The sequence below is a fragment of the Microtus ochrogaster genome, unplaced genomic scaffold (genome assembly GCF_000317375.1).
Source record: "Microtus ochrogaster isolate Prairie Vole_2 unplaced genomic scaffold, MicOch1.0 UNK24, whole genome shotgun sequence".
Taxonomy (NCBI): domain Eukaryota; kingdom Metazoa; phylum Chordata; class Mammalia; order Rodentia; family Cricetidae; genus Microtus; species Microtus ochrogaster.
The window spans coordinates 3156526-3172369 of NW_004949122.1; the positions used below are offsets into that span (position 1 = coordinate 3156526).

Below are 15844 nucleotides of genomic sequence, written 5' to 3' on the forward strand. Positions count from 1 at the left end.
GGAGTTAGAGGGACATCATGGATCCATGGCCAGAGATAAACGTGCTGGCAAGCCACAACCTTGTGGTGACATACAGATTACTAGAAATGGGATAAACTAAGATGTAAGAGTTAACCAATAAGAAGTTAGAGCTAATGGGCCAAGCAGTGATTTAATTAATACAGTTTCTGTGTGATTATTTCAGGGCTAAGCGGCCAGGAACTAACTGGTGGCCCCTCCTGCAACAGAAACCCATAGGATACTCCTCCTCACTATTTTCTCCTTTTTCCAGAAGTTTCTACTATTCTGAGATTGTTTATCTACTGTGTAAGCTTTTTTCTGCGTTGTTTTGTTTTGTTGGTCTGTTTATTTATTTTCTTGCACAAGCTAGGCAGACTCTACTGATAAGCTATTTTCTGCGCCCTTGTTTTGTTTCAAGACAGTCTTGCTTTGTATCTCAGTCTGGTTTGGAACTTGCCATGCTCATGGCTTAGTCTCGTAAGTATTAAGATTATAGATATATGCTGCCACAGCTGGCCTTTGATTTCTTTTAAGAACTATTTTTAAATTATGTCCTTTTTGTTGCTCTTTTTGTTGTTTTAGACAGCTGAAAAACTACCAGTTACTGGAAACATTTTAATTAATGGGCATGTAGGCAGTATTTTTAAATGACACTAATGATGATACATGAAAAGAGACTTGACAGTATTGCATATCATTAATATTTTAATATGGATTCAAAATACTTTCCCAAGAGTATGTGTTGACTAGATAAAAATAAAATCCAAGCTGCTGTGGTGAGAGGAAGCCAAAAAGAAAATACTAAGAAGATATTCAGAAACTGGATATTGACCTAGACCAAGGTCAACAATCTAAAGCCCTTGGGCCAAATCTACCCTGCTGCTGCCAGGACCATACCCACACCTGCTCATTAAATGATCTATGGCTGCTTTTGTAATAATCTGAGTAGTTGTGATAGAGATCTAAAGCCTAAAGTATTTTTTTTACTACATGGGCATTTGTAGAAAGTTTTCTGACTCCTATCTAGGTAGAATTTCATACTAACTCAACAAAGCAGAGTTTGATAAGGCTCAAGTGTACTGTTTTGTTGAATGCACTGGAAGTCCTGGAAACATTATTAAAGATCAATAACAAAAACTACCTATGGATTATGATATCCAGCCAGCGTAGCATTGGACAGTTGCAAAGCGAGTAACACTGGTGTGGTGATGTTCTACCACATCCCAGCAATCTTAGAGGCTGAGACAGGAGAACCACTTTTAAAAAGGAAGTTTTGACCAGAATAATAACAGATAGCTGTTTTCCCTAATCATCTTTATCATGACTTATCTCTGAAAACTAGCTTTTTTTTCTTTGTTTTGTTGTTGTTGTTCCATCCATCAACTTTACCTTTTCTTGTTTTTAGGGAAACTTTCTCACGTAGTCATTGACTAACACATGACACTTGAGGATATGCTTTTCTATAAAGCCTGTATATGCAGGAAGTAACTGTAAGATCAAGAATAACTGATACATGCAGATTCAAATAAGTCAACTACAACTAAGAACAGCCTGTAGAGTAGGGAAAGGGTGATCCAGCTAAGGTCCCCCAAAATTCCATAATTATGAATGAATGAATGAATGAATGAATGAATGAATGAATTACTGTGCTGAGGCCATATTTTAATATGGGGAATATTGGAATGCTTTTATAAAAATAAACACTAGAAAACTATATCACTTAGGTAATTCTCTCTCTCTATGTGTGTGTGGGGGGGAGGTAGGGGTGTACATGTGCGTGTGGAGGTCAGAGGCCAGCATCTGGTATTTTCTTTTTAATCTCTTTCCTCCTTAATTTTGAGATGAGATTTCACTGAACCAGAAGCTCACTGATTAACTAGACTAGCTGGCTAATGAGTTTTAGGATCCACCTGTCTCTGTCCCTACCTCTCCCCGCACCTAGCGCTAGTGTAGCAGACACACCACCTTGTCCAATGTCCAGCTTTTATGTGAGTGCCGGAGATCTGAGCTCAGGTCCTCATGCTTTCACTAGGGTACTTCACTGGTAGAACTATCTTCCCAATGTTCAGTAAATCATATTTTAATACTATCTGATTCCTACCAACACATGACATTATAGTCGTTTTGGGCCCCTTTAGTTTAAATGGGGTAATAGCAAATTAATCATAACTCAAAAGTTAAGAAATAAAGCCTACCCTCTTTTTATAAACATTTAATTTAAGTTTAGTAAAAGTTTCAAAACTGTAAGTCTGACAACTTAACATGCCTAGATTAGAAAAGTAAATTGGGCTAGGGAGGTTTCTCAGTGGTTGTCTAGTGTGCCCATTCCTAGCACCAAAAGGAAAAATGGAGATGGAAAGTACAAGCTAAAATCTTAACATTTTTTAATAATGAGTTTTAAAATTTGAAACTATTGTCAACATGTTGTCAAGCACAGATTTCAGTAATGTGGTAAAGATGATTTCTAGCTAGCACATTAGTTTTGTTCCGTCACCCACTGTATGCCCGCACCTAGATCAGTAGCAGACTCTTAGGGGGCACTCGTGTGCTTGTTTGGTTTCTACTGCTGTAGTAAACTCGTGAGTGAAACCAACCAGGAAGGAAAGGTATTTTTACATCTCGCATGTTAGAATACATCATCCAGGGAGTCCAGGGAAGGAGCTCAAGCAGGAACCTGGAGCGGGAACTGAAGCAGAGGCCACAGGGGAATGCTGCCTACTGACATACTTTCCAGGGCTTGCTCAACCCTCTTTCAGTATACAACCCAGGAACACTGTCCAAGGATGGCACTACCCACAGAGGGCCGTTAATCAAGAAAATGCCCTATTAGCTTGATGAAAGCAGTTCTCAGCTGAGGGTCCCTCATACCAAGTGACTCTAGTTTGTGTGAAGTTGGCAAAATCTAACCTGCACAGCTCAATAGATATTTGAGGTATTTATTGACAGTGTTCAACTTTTTTTTAGAGACTTTCTCTTAAAAAGTATATATATACTATATTCTTGTAGTATTTTAATTTTTTTCTTAGACTCCTTTTAGAAAGGATTATCCCAAATGGCCTTCCTGACTAGAAGTCCTTGGCTGGTGTTATCTTGGCCTCCATAACTACAGTCAGCTGTGGCTAGTGAGTGATTGTAATTACCATGTGAACAGAATAAGAACTTGACGTATTTTGGCATAACACATTGTTGATAAGCAACAAACACCATTTTGGTGTGTGTGGGGGGAGGGGTTCTTTTGATGTGTGTATGTGTGTTTTTCCAGTCCCGGGCCTTGTGCCTTCTAAGTAAATTATTCTACCTCTAAACCACAACTGCAGCTCCTAGCATAGCACATTGTATATACAATACTGCTTGGCATTATTACATAAATCAAAATAAGTGATTTAGTTTTTCAGTCAATCTTCAAATTTTTTTAAGCAACCCATTCTTAAAACATTGCCCAGAGCTGACTCGTTCCAGAGATAATTAAGGTTATATATCACTGTCTTCCTTTTCAAAGGGAGAAGGTCAGAGAATTCTAAGATTTAGAAATTGTTTTTAAAACAATTCTGGGTTTCAGACTAAGCCTTACAGAAAGAATTCTGTAAGAGGGAATGTGCTGGGCTTCACATACAATTTTATTCTATTTTTCCTTACAAGTCACACCTTTCTTTGATGCACATCTCCTTCCTCCAAACTTAGAACTGCTCTCCTGGGTTCCATAGATCCTTTGATGACATAGGAAGGGCGCATTTTTTCTTAGTTTAGATAGTGGAAGCTATTTCAGAAGAAATGCTATATTTTTAGGGCCTTGGCAATAAAGCCATCCTCTCTCTTATATGCCTCTGCCAGGGAACCCACAAAGTTCCCACTCCGGAGCTTGTCCTTCCGTGTATCTTCCTCTAGTGGTTCTCAACCTTCCTAATGCCACAACCCTTTAATACAGTTAATAATATTGTGGTGGCCCCAACTATAGTTATTTTCATTGATACTTCACAACTGTAATTTTACTACTGTTATGGATTGTAATGTAAATATCTGTGTTTTCTGATGGTCTTAGATGACCCCTGTGAAAGAGTCATACAATCCCCAAAGGTGTCGTGACCCACAGTTTGAGAACCACTGCATCTAGAACAAGCATTTTGGGACCAGAGAAATAATCTTTCTGAACTTGAGATCATCTGTCTTGCTACATGAATGTTCACTACCACATTATTTATAGTAGCCCAAAAGTAGAAATGACCTAAATGTCTAAACAATTGGCTGTTGTTTAACCATAAAAAGCAACAAAGTTCTGATACATGCTACTACCTGGAAGGCCTTAGAAAAATTGTAAAGTGAAAGAAACCGTCACAGAATTATCTCCCTTACCCAAGAATGCTTATTCGGGGGGAATGGTTCACAGGAAAGGAACTCCAGCCTTGGCAGCCAGATCTCAAAATAACAGCTGAAAAATCCCAGTCATGCTCACAACAGACAGCACTAGTCTCTTGTATCCTGTAGTCAAGATCACTTACGATTGTTGTCCTGGAGACTCACAGTAAGCACATAGGACAGCTAGGACTGCCTGTATCTTCAGACAGGATCCTCATGATGAGAAAAGATCAGAAGTGAAGACTGCTTATACTTGATCGTTCCCAGTAAAGAAGAGGCTCTCTAACAACAGTGTTCTTAGGTGCTGTCCAGGTCACTCCTTGTAAGACAGATTCTCAAATCCTTACTAAGACCAAGCAGCCAAATTCCCTGCAAACACAAATAAGTAAAAAGCAAATAACTTCATGCTAGTCTGTCTCTGTCAATAACTTATTGACCAGGTTTTTTCTGTACTCTTAAGGGACTGTGACCTGTGCTCTCTGATTTTTTTGTTATAAAACCGTTTGCTTTAAGCAGCATTTGCCTTCATTTTCAGTGGGGGTATTAGATAGGGCCTCATCATGTAGCCCTGGCCAACCCAGAACTCACAGAAGCATGCATATGCCTCACCAAGTGCTGAGTTTAAAGGCACTTGGCACCACACTCCACCAGCAATTGGACTTTAAACATTGCTCTAACCTTCAGAAACTTCAGAAACATACAAGAAGTAAATGAAATATGTAAATATTTCTTGTCATTTATACTAATTCACCATTGTCCTAGGAAATAAAGTAAGAGGCCTAAGAAGTGCCTTCACATTATCTCTGTATTTATGTCCAAGTCAGCATCTGGTACATATGTCATAAAAATATTTGAATGAATGAAAAACTTAAAATTGAACTTGTCCTGGAGAATTTACACACCACTGGATTATTATTAGTTCATAAAATTTTACAAATATTAACTCTTTCACCTGAATGTGATTAAGTATGATAATCAGTAGAGAAGCATAAACCACCTTTGCATATATAAATATATACCTTAAATATTTTAATTTTTTATATTTATTTATCATATATATGCACTCACATTTTTAGTTTTGTTCTTTATAGTGTTTTATATTTTCTGAAAGTAAAAAACTGGTGAGATTAATTAAAAATAAATAGTGAAATATAAATGAGCAAAATAAAATGTTTTGATAATTATAAATATTAAAATGAGGATAATATTTAATATATAGTGAAATGCTGAGGTGTTTCTAGTTCTTTAAAGCTACTCTGAGGAAAAAGTCTCCTAACCTAAGGGTGTACTGTTACTGCTCTCTGATCATCTTCTGTGGCCCGTTTGGTTAAATTTCATTCATTCATATGTATCTGATATTTCTTTGTTAGGATGTTAAGTTGTTCCACTTTCTTAAAAACACTTTTGATAATAAATGTTCAAACTATATGTATAATCACTTCAAAAATTATGTTTAATAGCTAAAATAGTCTGCTTTTAAAAACAAACAAATATTTCTGTAATTTATCATTTGAGAATGACCATTTCTGTCATATTTTGCTTGGAAAAATTTAAGGCTATGAAATATTTGCTTCCTCTTTAGATAATAAATAAAAAACTATTCTTGAAGTAATACTTTTAAATTTGAAGTTCAATTTGTTTTGTTTTTTAAAACAATATCAAGCAGCAAAAGACAAAAATGTTCCACATAATCTTTTTCACCCTGGTTTGAGGGTAAAGTTTGTATATCAGCGCCCCTGTGCTGAGTTTCAGAAGCTGGCATTATCTGAGAAGTTGCTATTTTTATGTCCAGTTGTAATGTTTCTAATTGTGGTGCTGGGAGGAGTGGGCACTTTCTCTCCCAGAAGGCTCTGCATTCTAAACATGTTCAGGTCAGTTTCACATAACGCTACCAACAAGAAGCAGTAGGCCTTTTGCAGGCTGTGTTTCTAACTGGAATATTATGAGAAGGCACTGGGAGTCACAGGCTGTATTTGGGAACCAGCTGCATGTCAGGACAAGCATGGATTGTGGTCCCAGGAGGCTGAGAGAACACAATGATTAAATTTAATTTATTTGGAAGATAAGAAGAAAAAGTATCTACTGACAAGATTGACATTGTCTTCGGAAGTGAGCTGACTGCTTGGAAAGTAAACATTCACTTTTCAAAGATGATGATCAAGGAAACATCTTTGCGAAGGGACCCGGATTTAAGGGGAGAATTAGCTTTCCTAGCAAGGGGCTGTGACTTTGTTCTCCCATCACGGTTTAAGAAGCGACTGAAGTCATTTCAGCAGTCACAGGTTTGAAATTTGGGTGTTTCTTTTAAATATTTTAATTACTAATAAAATCACCCAGTAAACTAACACACAAATAATTTTATTACTCACTTGTAGTTGGTATTAGGTCAAGGAATTAATCTGTGTTCTCTGTTCAGCTATTTGCAGAAAGCTATTTGTAGAGGATTCCAGCAGGTTTAAAAATAGAGCTTCTGGGGCTGGAGTACAGTACTCACATTTTTACCCGGTAGGGAGGGAAACCTGTTTTGCAGACAATAAATACAACTTAACAATTATTTACGAAGCATGCTAGAAAATTGTAATTCCTGTAGAAACACAATTTGTAAGTTTAAGTAAGTAGATTGTATTACAATATAGCTATAATGAATGTTTATCTAAAAGAATATGGATCCTGATAATATTTATAAAAGCAGAGTATGTTTTGCTTTATTTATTAGTGTGTGTGAATGATGTATGTAAACACACAGACCACAGCACATATGTAGAGATCAGAGAACAACTTTTTAAAGTCAGTTCTTGCTCCCACCTTTATGTAGGCCCTGGAGATTCAACTCTGGTTACCAGGCTTGTAAGGCAAGTGCCTTTATCCACTGAACCATCTTGCCAGCTCCCAGAGGTATTGTTAGATAAAGACAACAGTATATGTCTACAGTAACTGTGGACATGTAGATAATGAAGCATAACAATTTCTTCTAAATTTTAAACAATTGCCTTCCCCTAGCAAGCTGAGACTGATTGTTGGCTGACCGACTACAGAGTCTGTGCTTCATTGCTTATAATCTTAGGGCCAGTGTCTGTGTCATCACACAAGTTGCCTAAAATGGAATACAATACAAGTCAAGGACTGTACAAGTGCTAACAATCCAAATTCCAGCAAGGAACCATAATTTCGTAGTGATTCTGACCCAGAAAAACTTCAGATTTAGGGGTGAGGCTTGTGGTTTGTTTTTCATGTGTCAAAATGTCAAATGTGTCAAATATTGGAACTATTATAGTGACAATATCAGCGACTGTTCAGAATCACTAAGTAATGTAATGGTGCTGAAAACCTGAATAGAGAATTGAGACACTTCTCCGATGTACTCCTTTTTATTGCCAGTCCTATATTGGATCAAAACAGCTTTATTTAAAGTGAGGCTATATCAAACTTGCCAGCAAGTCAGGAAACAATTGCAAGTTTTTTATGTATGTTTGCAAAGTCAGTTTTATTATACTACTTTAAGGTTTAAAGTATGTGTCTCCCAAATACGCAATTGGAGGTAAATTGATAGAGCTGAAAGTTCAGAATAAATGCATATTTTATATTATTTTTATTTATTAATCAATCAATTAATAAATACTTGTTTATTAGTAATTTGCTTTGTATTAAGAAGTACACACACACAAAAGATAATAGTAGGTCATCAAATATTTTCCAATTCAGTTAATTTTAGCAGTCAGTGTTTGTTCTGAATGTTGTGCTCATCTGTTGGTACAAATGCACAGTTAACACTGAAGGTCGTGCTCTAGACCTCAGCATGTGTCCATACTTACTGGCAGCAGTGGTCTTAATTCTAATGTCATAACTGCCCTGAAATTAAACCTCACGTCACTGGATATCATACTGTTGAAAACACTTTCAAGAAACAGAATTTTGATGATTGAATTTTCTGCACAAAATAACAGAATAGACGTGGCACTGATACACGGATCTAGGTAGAGCCTCTGAAGATCTGCCCTATTTCAGAATTTCAAGAAAACTTTCTAGTACTGCTGACTCATATTTGCAGATTTAGCATTAAAAGCAAAGAAATGTTTGTTCAGACTAGATTGTCACTTTGCTAAATCAAGAGAAGTTTATAAACTTTGGATTGCTTTACAAGTGGACATGACTGTTTATTATTAAAATCTAAAGGACTGTGCCAAATTCTGCTTCATTTATAATGTTTTGAGAACCCCACTGTTTAGCTTTGTCACTCATTGCCTTTCACGAGGACAAATATGTGCTCAGCACTGTTTGGAACCGTTTATATATGTTGCATTCTGTTATTTCTTTAAGTCCCCACAATCTTGCAAAAAATGGAAAATGTGATTTCTGTTTATTACTATAATTCTAAAAGATTAGGTAACACTCCTGAGGTCACAGACTTGTAAGCTATCACTGTTTACTGTTGTGTTTTTTTATGTTCATTGGCCTCATTTCTTTCTGTGCTGCTCCTTCTTTGACTGTGGATTATGTGGGATCACTGTCCAAACATTAGGAATAGCAAGGTCATTGAATACTACCTTGTGTTCACAGTAAATTAAAAAAACAAAAAACAAAAAACTTAGTTAGGTCTGGGGAGGTAACTCAGTGGCAGAGAACCTGCCTACCAGTACTACCTCAAAACCTAGCTACTCAATAACTATGCCTATCTTTCATGCTTTATGTAGCATCTACTACATTGCCATGCTCGGACTCTTGTTAATTTAGAACCCTATAAGCCTTCATGAAATCTTTTTTTTTTTTTTAATTTATTTTGGTTTTTCGAGACAGGCTTTCTCAGTGTAGCCCTGGCTGTCCTGGAACTTTATCTGTAGACCAGGTTGGCCTAGAACTCAGATATCTGCCTACCTCTGCCTCTCGAGTGCTAAAATTAAAGGCACGCACAAACAAGCCAGGCACCTTTTTTATTTTTTTCTGCTAGGAATCTTAGAGTTGAATTTAGTCTTCATTGCTAAAAATAAACTCCTAAAAAGCTGTACATGTGGGTTTGGCAAGATGGCTCAGCAGTAGGAGCCCTTGCTGCTCTTACCGAGGACATGGGTTAGATTCCTAATATCCACAATGCAGCTCACAACCATCTATAACTCCACTCCCTGTGGGTCTGAAGCCCTCTTCCAACCTCCACAGCACCAAGCATGTACATGGTGCACAGAAATACATTCAGGCAAACACTCGTACACATTAAAAATAAATCTTTTAAAAAAAACTGCACATGATAGCATACTGCTGTAATCCCAACACTTGAGTGATGAGGGCAGGAGAATACTGAGAACAAGGTCAACCTTGACTTTGTAGTTTATATAGTTAAGAGTTCAAGCCCAGTTTAGTCTACATTGAAACCCTATCTCAAAAAAAAAAAAAAATTCAAAGAAGGAAAAAACAAAAAACCCAAAAGCCAAAAAAAAAACCCTCTTATCTGAATGATGGTACACCTCCCTTGACCTTTTCCTCGATCCTAAGTACCAAGTTCTCTGATGCCTTACCACACCTCTTTTCCCTTTCCCTTCTAATGTCCCATGGAGCACACTACAACAGGTACTTTTTGGGAAAAGGAAAGATATAAACTATAAATTAACATTTAATTAACAATAAAGACTGGTAATTATGAAACTATCAACCATGGTTCTTGCCTATTAGAGGATACCAAATGAGTTAAATTTTTATCTTAGGGAAAATAGCCCCTTATATCAGGGTCAGTGGCAAGCAAATCAGCCAGAAGTTTTCTGAAGTGCTTGTCAAATACTGTCAGTAATTCTACTTTGGTAAAGTCAAACTAGAAAAGACATTTAAAATATCCCATATCCCAGATACATTTCAATATGTATATTTTCTTTTTTTTTTTTTTTTTTTTTTTTTTTTTTTTTTTTTTTTTTTTGGTTTTTCGAGACAGGGTTTCTCTGTGGCTTTGGAGCCTGTCCTGGATCTAGCTCTGTAGACCAGGCTGGTCTCGAACTCACAGAGATCCGCCTGCCTCTGCCTCCCGAGTGCTGGGATTAAAGGCGTGCGCCACCATCGCCCGGCTATATTTTCTTTTTTAAGAAAGAGTCTCTTGAAGCCCAGGCTGGCCTCCACTTTGCTCTAGAGCAGACGATGGCCTTTAGCTGCTTCTAAGTGCCAGAAAAACAAGCTTGTACCACCACACCTGGTTTTATAAAGTACTGGGTATTGAATCCAGTGCCTCGTGTATGGGAGATAGTCAAGAACTCTACATACCCAGCCCCAATTCTATACATTTTAGAAGGCAGTATGGTCACCACTATACCACCAATGCAGATATTAGATGTATATTTTTAAAGAAATTATCATTTCTTCCATTTGGTGGAGGGCTGGAAATTCACACAAAAACCAAGAACAGTTTTTTTTTCTCTGTAGCTTTGGAGCCTCTCCTAAAACTAGCTCTTGTAGACCAGGCTGGCCTCGAACTCACAGAGATCTGCCTGCCTCTGCCTCCTGGGTGCTAGGATTAAAAGCCACCACCAGCTGGCCCAAGAACAGTTTTCTAAAAGAGCCTAACTAGTAAAGTTCCAGCAGATTAAGAATACACCTTAACCGCACTGACTGTTCCAAAAAGCCATCTTTGCACTGTCCCTGGGTCTGCTCTGTGCTCACTGAAGCCACCTTCTCTGCCTGCTGGACTTAGCTGGCCGCTGCCACAGCTTCCCACCAAAGCCTCACCCACTATGTTGTATCACCGCCGTGCCCCACCATGTCATATGTGTCCGTGGACACCAGCTCTGAGTCCACAGACAAAGACCTGAAGGAAATGAAGGAAGTTGTGGAGGAAGCAGTGAATGGAAGAGGTGCACCTGCCAATGGGAATGCTAATGAGGAAAGTATAGATGAGGAAGAGGAAGAAGGGGATGGCAAGGCAGAGGATGGAAATAAAGAAGAGCAAACTGAGGCTCCTATGAGCAAGCAGGTAGCAGAAGATAAAGGGGATAATGATGTTGACACCAAGAAGCAGAAGGTCATTGAGGATAACTAGACAGCAGAAAGGGAAAGCTAAGCTTAAGGCTACCTGTCAGGGTTAAAATGTGGTCACCTTTGAGTAGAACAGGCTCTCCTGCCTATTGGGCAGTGCCACCTACAGATGACATGTACTTTTTACCTTCCCACCAAAACCACAGCATGAATTTACAACGGGGAGGAACAAAAAAGAACCAAAACTTCCAAGGCCTTGTTTTTTTTTTCTTAAAGATATTTCAAAGGGAAAATTTATATTTTTGACATATGCTCTCTATTTTTTGTACATATTGTTAGGGGTCAGCCACTTTTAATGATTATGGGTGGCCAAACCAGCCTTCAGAGTGTTCTCTGTCCTCTTATGACTTTATTTGTGCTGTGACAATATTCACTATATATTTTTTTCTGAAAGGAAAAAAAAAGTTTGTAGCCAGAGTTAAGGGTTGGTGGCAGGGGTGGCACACACCTTTAATTTCAGCACTTGAGAGGCAGAGAGGCAGGTAGATCTCTGAGCTCCAGGACAGCCTGGTCTACAGAATAAGTTCCAGGACAGTAAGGGCTACACAGTGAAATCCTGTCTCAAAAAATAAAAGCAAAATCTTTTTCCAAGCATTCCAGTAACTTTTTTGTGTGTATTTACTTAGCTGTACTATAAGTAGTTGGTTTTTATGAAATGGTTTTAAAAGCCCAAAGATAAAAGGTTTTATTTTACTTAGTTGTTCTAACAACAACAAGAAGAATACACTTAAAGATCTTGATCAGCTGATACTGTTCTAGCTGATATTGCTCTTTGATTATCTTGAAATACTTGGTAACTGATAGATGGAAAAATTTACTGTAGGATTTTTAAACCATAAATCTAGAATAACAAGTATTGACAAACAATATGTTAATTTTTAATATGTAAAACATTCCCTAGAAGCATGCTTACTGTCCTCTAGAATACTCTAAAGCGTGTCTATTTGCACATTCTTGTATTTATATACAACTTTTTCTTACTAATGAGGACTCTTGAAAAATATATACTGCTTAGAATTTTGTATCTTATAATCACATTTTTCTTCCAGATTCAAAATAAACCAGAAAAGAAGCCTGCATCACCACTTCCATCTGCAGCTGCCCTTCCAAGTAGTCCCCAGCCTGCCTCCCCTACTCCTCGCGTGAATGATGCTGTGACTGCACCGTTGTCCATAAACATTCCACAGTTCTACTTCCCTGATGGACTCCCAGACACCTGCAGTAACTATGAACAGATCCTAACCAGAGTTGAAACTGCTTTCATGGATATTGAAGATCAGAAAGCAGATATTTATGAAATGGGAAAAATTGCAAAGGTAATATAATTGTTGAGTGAATGATTCCCTTTTGCTAGCAGTGCCAACAGTGCCCTCTTCCCTGCCTCTTTGCTCTGACTTTAAAGACAGGTTTTGGTTTTGGTCTTCTTATGAGGAAAAATTATTTAATCCTAATACATCTGTGGTCCTACTTCATAGAATTTTTTAACCTTGACTGACCTTGAACCCATTTTGTAAACTAAACTAACCTGAGAATTTAATTTAGCACTTTTACCAGGCTGTACTTTAAGAGGCTAAAGGTTATAGTGGCCTGAGAGGCACATAGAAGCAAGAAGGAGATCAAGGAATGCCTGAAAATCCATTTATACTTTCATGTAGAAGGAATAATTTTTTAAAATTTGTAAACTTTTATTCTTTGAGATAAAGCCCTGCCTTCTCCCCTTTGAATTTCATTGCCTCCAGAGTCAGATACCAGGGATACTTTCTAAAATTGTCTAATGCCTGTTTGGTGCATGAGCCAGGTTCTCTTGCCTGCTCACGAGTGTAGGTAGATTATACTGTCCTCTCTCTCCTTCATGATGGATTTCTTCTCCTACCAGTTTATCCAGCATCTACTTTATTTTCGAGACAGGGTTTCTCTGTAGCTTTTTGGAGCCTGTCCTGGCACTAGCTCTTGTAGACCAGGCTGGACTCAAACTCCCAGAGATCCGCCTGCCTCTGCCTCCCGAGTGCTGGGATTAAAGGCGTGCACCACCACCGCCCGGCTCTCCAACATCTACTTTAAAGACCTTCTTCTCATCCTGTTTGCAAAAGTGTACGTTCTAATCATGTTCCACCCACTTCCCTAACTGACCTTATTGAGCTGTGTTGCTGTTAAATGGATCACAGCTAGAGAGATTTTTTTTAAAAAAACTGAAAAATAATTTTTCTTATTTCTTCACCCTCTCCCCATGTCAGAAATTACTTGATGAGATGTTTCTAATAAAAATTTCTATTGCAGAAATAAGAACTTATCTATTTACACTGTTTTATCTATGAGGAAAGTAGTCCAACAAGAACTTAGCAGAAGTTATAGAACAAGTTCATGTGAGGAAACAGTTCCACTCATTTCTAGCATGGTGTTGTTCTATTTACATTATCTAGACGAGCATGCACCACATAAGGCAACATCAGATAAATGGCCATCTAAATTAGAAGTTCTCTTTCTAGGGCATTGGGTTTCCTTCTTTCCTGAGAGATAGCTGTTGTGTTAGATGATAGACTGAAGATGCTAAATTCCCTGAATAGGCTAAAACTACAGATCTAAATATGAAACATAAAATTTAGCAAGAATGAGTGAAATATTCATTTGGAAGCAATTTGTTAAACCAAAACTCTAGAGACCAGGGTATCTGTAAAGAAAGGGTTTTGAAGCATTACAGATGCTAACCAGAAAAATAAAAAAATACGACCAGGTCCTGAGACAGGATTCAGCAACTACCATAAGACAGTTTAGAAGCAGTTAGAAAGTGTCTACCAGATTAAAACTAAAAGCATTTTTATAGACATTCCGGGAAATGATGTACACTTGTTGGCAGAGGCCACTTGTTCATTTCCTGACCACCCAGACCCAAAATAATTACACTGAAACTAAATTAACTATAACACTGCTTGGCCTATTAGCTTATGCATATTTCTAGCTAACTCTTACATTATAAATTAACCCATTTCTATTAATCTGTGTATCACCATGTGGCTATGGCTTCCCGGGTAAAGTTCCAGCATCTGTCTCCTCTGGCAGCTACATGGCATCTCACTGACTCTGCCTACTCTCTCTATATATCTTTTCCAACCTGGCTATATTCTGTTAAACCATTGACCGAAAGCTGCTTCTTTATTAACCAATGGTATTCACAGCATACAGAGAGGAATCTCACATCACCTCCCCTTTTCTGTCTAAATAAAAAGGAAGGTTTTAACTTTAACATAGTAAAATTACATATAACAAAACAGTTATCAAGCAAGAATTACAGTTACAATATTTATATCTACTTTATCTTATAACTAAGGAAAACTATAACTATAGCTATCTATTCTTCAACTCCATCAAAGACTCCAGAAGGATATAATATTACCTAAGTAAACAGGAAGTGCATTGTAAGCAACTTCCAAAACTCTTAGAGTTAACAGAGACATCTTGCTACCTGGATAGTCACCCAAGATTCTTCTGTAATGTGGTATCCAATCCTCAGCACATAGGCCCATAGTATCTGGCAGGCTTTTCCATGAAGCAGGAAATTTCAAAGACAGTTCTACCTATATTAGAAGTTTGTCAATCACTTTTTCTGTGTCCTGCAGAATGTCTGGCAGACTCTTTCATGAAGCAGGAACCCAGAAGGACCATCTCACCTTTAGGCAAGTTCATCAGTCACTTTTCTGTGGGTCCATCATGTCCAGTTCATGCAGCATAACATCAAGCAGTCCAGGCAAGAGCAGTTTCTTGCCCAGATGTCTAGCAAACTCCATAAGGAGCCTCTTTGATGCCCATCATCCTCTTGAAGTAGATTGGTGCTGGTAGAAGCAGATGTATCTCATTGTCATGAAAAGTCCTAAGTTCTTAAAACATTTTAAATGTTGTATTCTGAAGGTCTCTGAAAGATCTAAAAAATATCTATCTGAAATACATCCCTGTACGTCTAGAAAACCTAACATAACTACAAGCTTGACTATTATAGATGACTAAGCTTGACTATTATAGATGACTCTCTATTAACCTATATTTCTTAATTATACATTATATTTTTAAATGAGTTGTACAAACACAATATGTTAATCAAGAGCAGAAATATATAACAATTGATCTTAAATCTGTATCAATAAACCAAGATTCATGCCAATGCAAAGTATCCTCTATAGCATACCCTTTAAATGTAAATAAACATTTATAAACAATATTTGGGAATTTGGGCATAGTTCTCTCCAAACTACTTCACATTAGCCTGGAAGGAATCCACAGGTTTCCATCTTCTGTGGAAAAAAAAGCAGAACCTCTTTTCCAAAACAACATATCCTTAGACTCAAATTTTGAAGTCAAGATACCTTTAAAATATATATATATTGGTTTAGCTTAGCAGCCTGTACAATGAAATGTCTCTCTGTACTTGGTTCATTCACTGTCAAAAAATTCAAAGAGCCGGGCGGTGGTGGCGCTCGCCTTTAATCCCAGCACT

The 15844-nt window shown here is 37.6% G+C and overlaps 2 protein-coding genes across 3 annotated transcripts in view; both read left to right on the top strand.

Annotated features, from left to right (window-relative positions):
* Positions 1 to 15844, top strand: part of Ppp2r3a (protein phosphatase 2 regulatory subunit B''alpha) — a 154088-nt gene that overhangs the window by 59186 nt on the left and 79058 nt on the right. The window contains exons 1-2 of one of the 2 annotated variants that reach the window (XM_005367797.3): positions 6293 to 6635; positions 12408 to 12674. In XM_005367797.3, coding sequence (XP_005367854.1) covers positions 6504 to 6635; positions 12408 to 12674 — 399 coding nt within the window. In that variant the 5' untranslated portion in view covers positions 6293 to 6503. Of the gene's footprint in view, positions 1 to 6292; positions 6636 to 12407; positions 12675 to 15844 lie in introns of those variants that run through there. The other variant, XM_005367796.3, reaches the window with a different exon arrangement.
* Positions 11084 to 11362, top strand: LOC113458427 (prothymosin alpha-like). The gene has a single exon (XM_026789610.1). It carries the CDS (start codon positions 11084 to 11086, stop codon positions 11360 to 11362), a length of 279 nt encoding a protein of 92 aa, XP_026645411.1.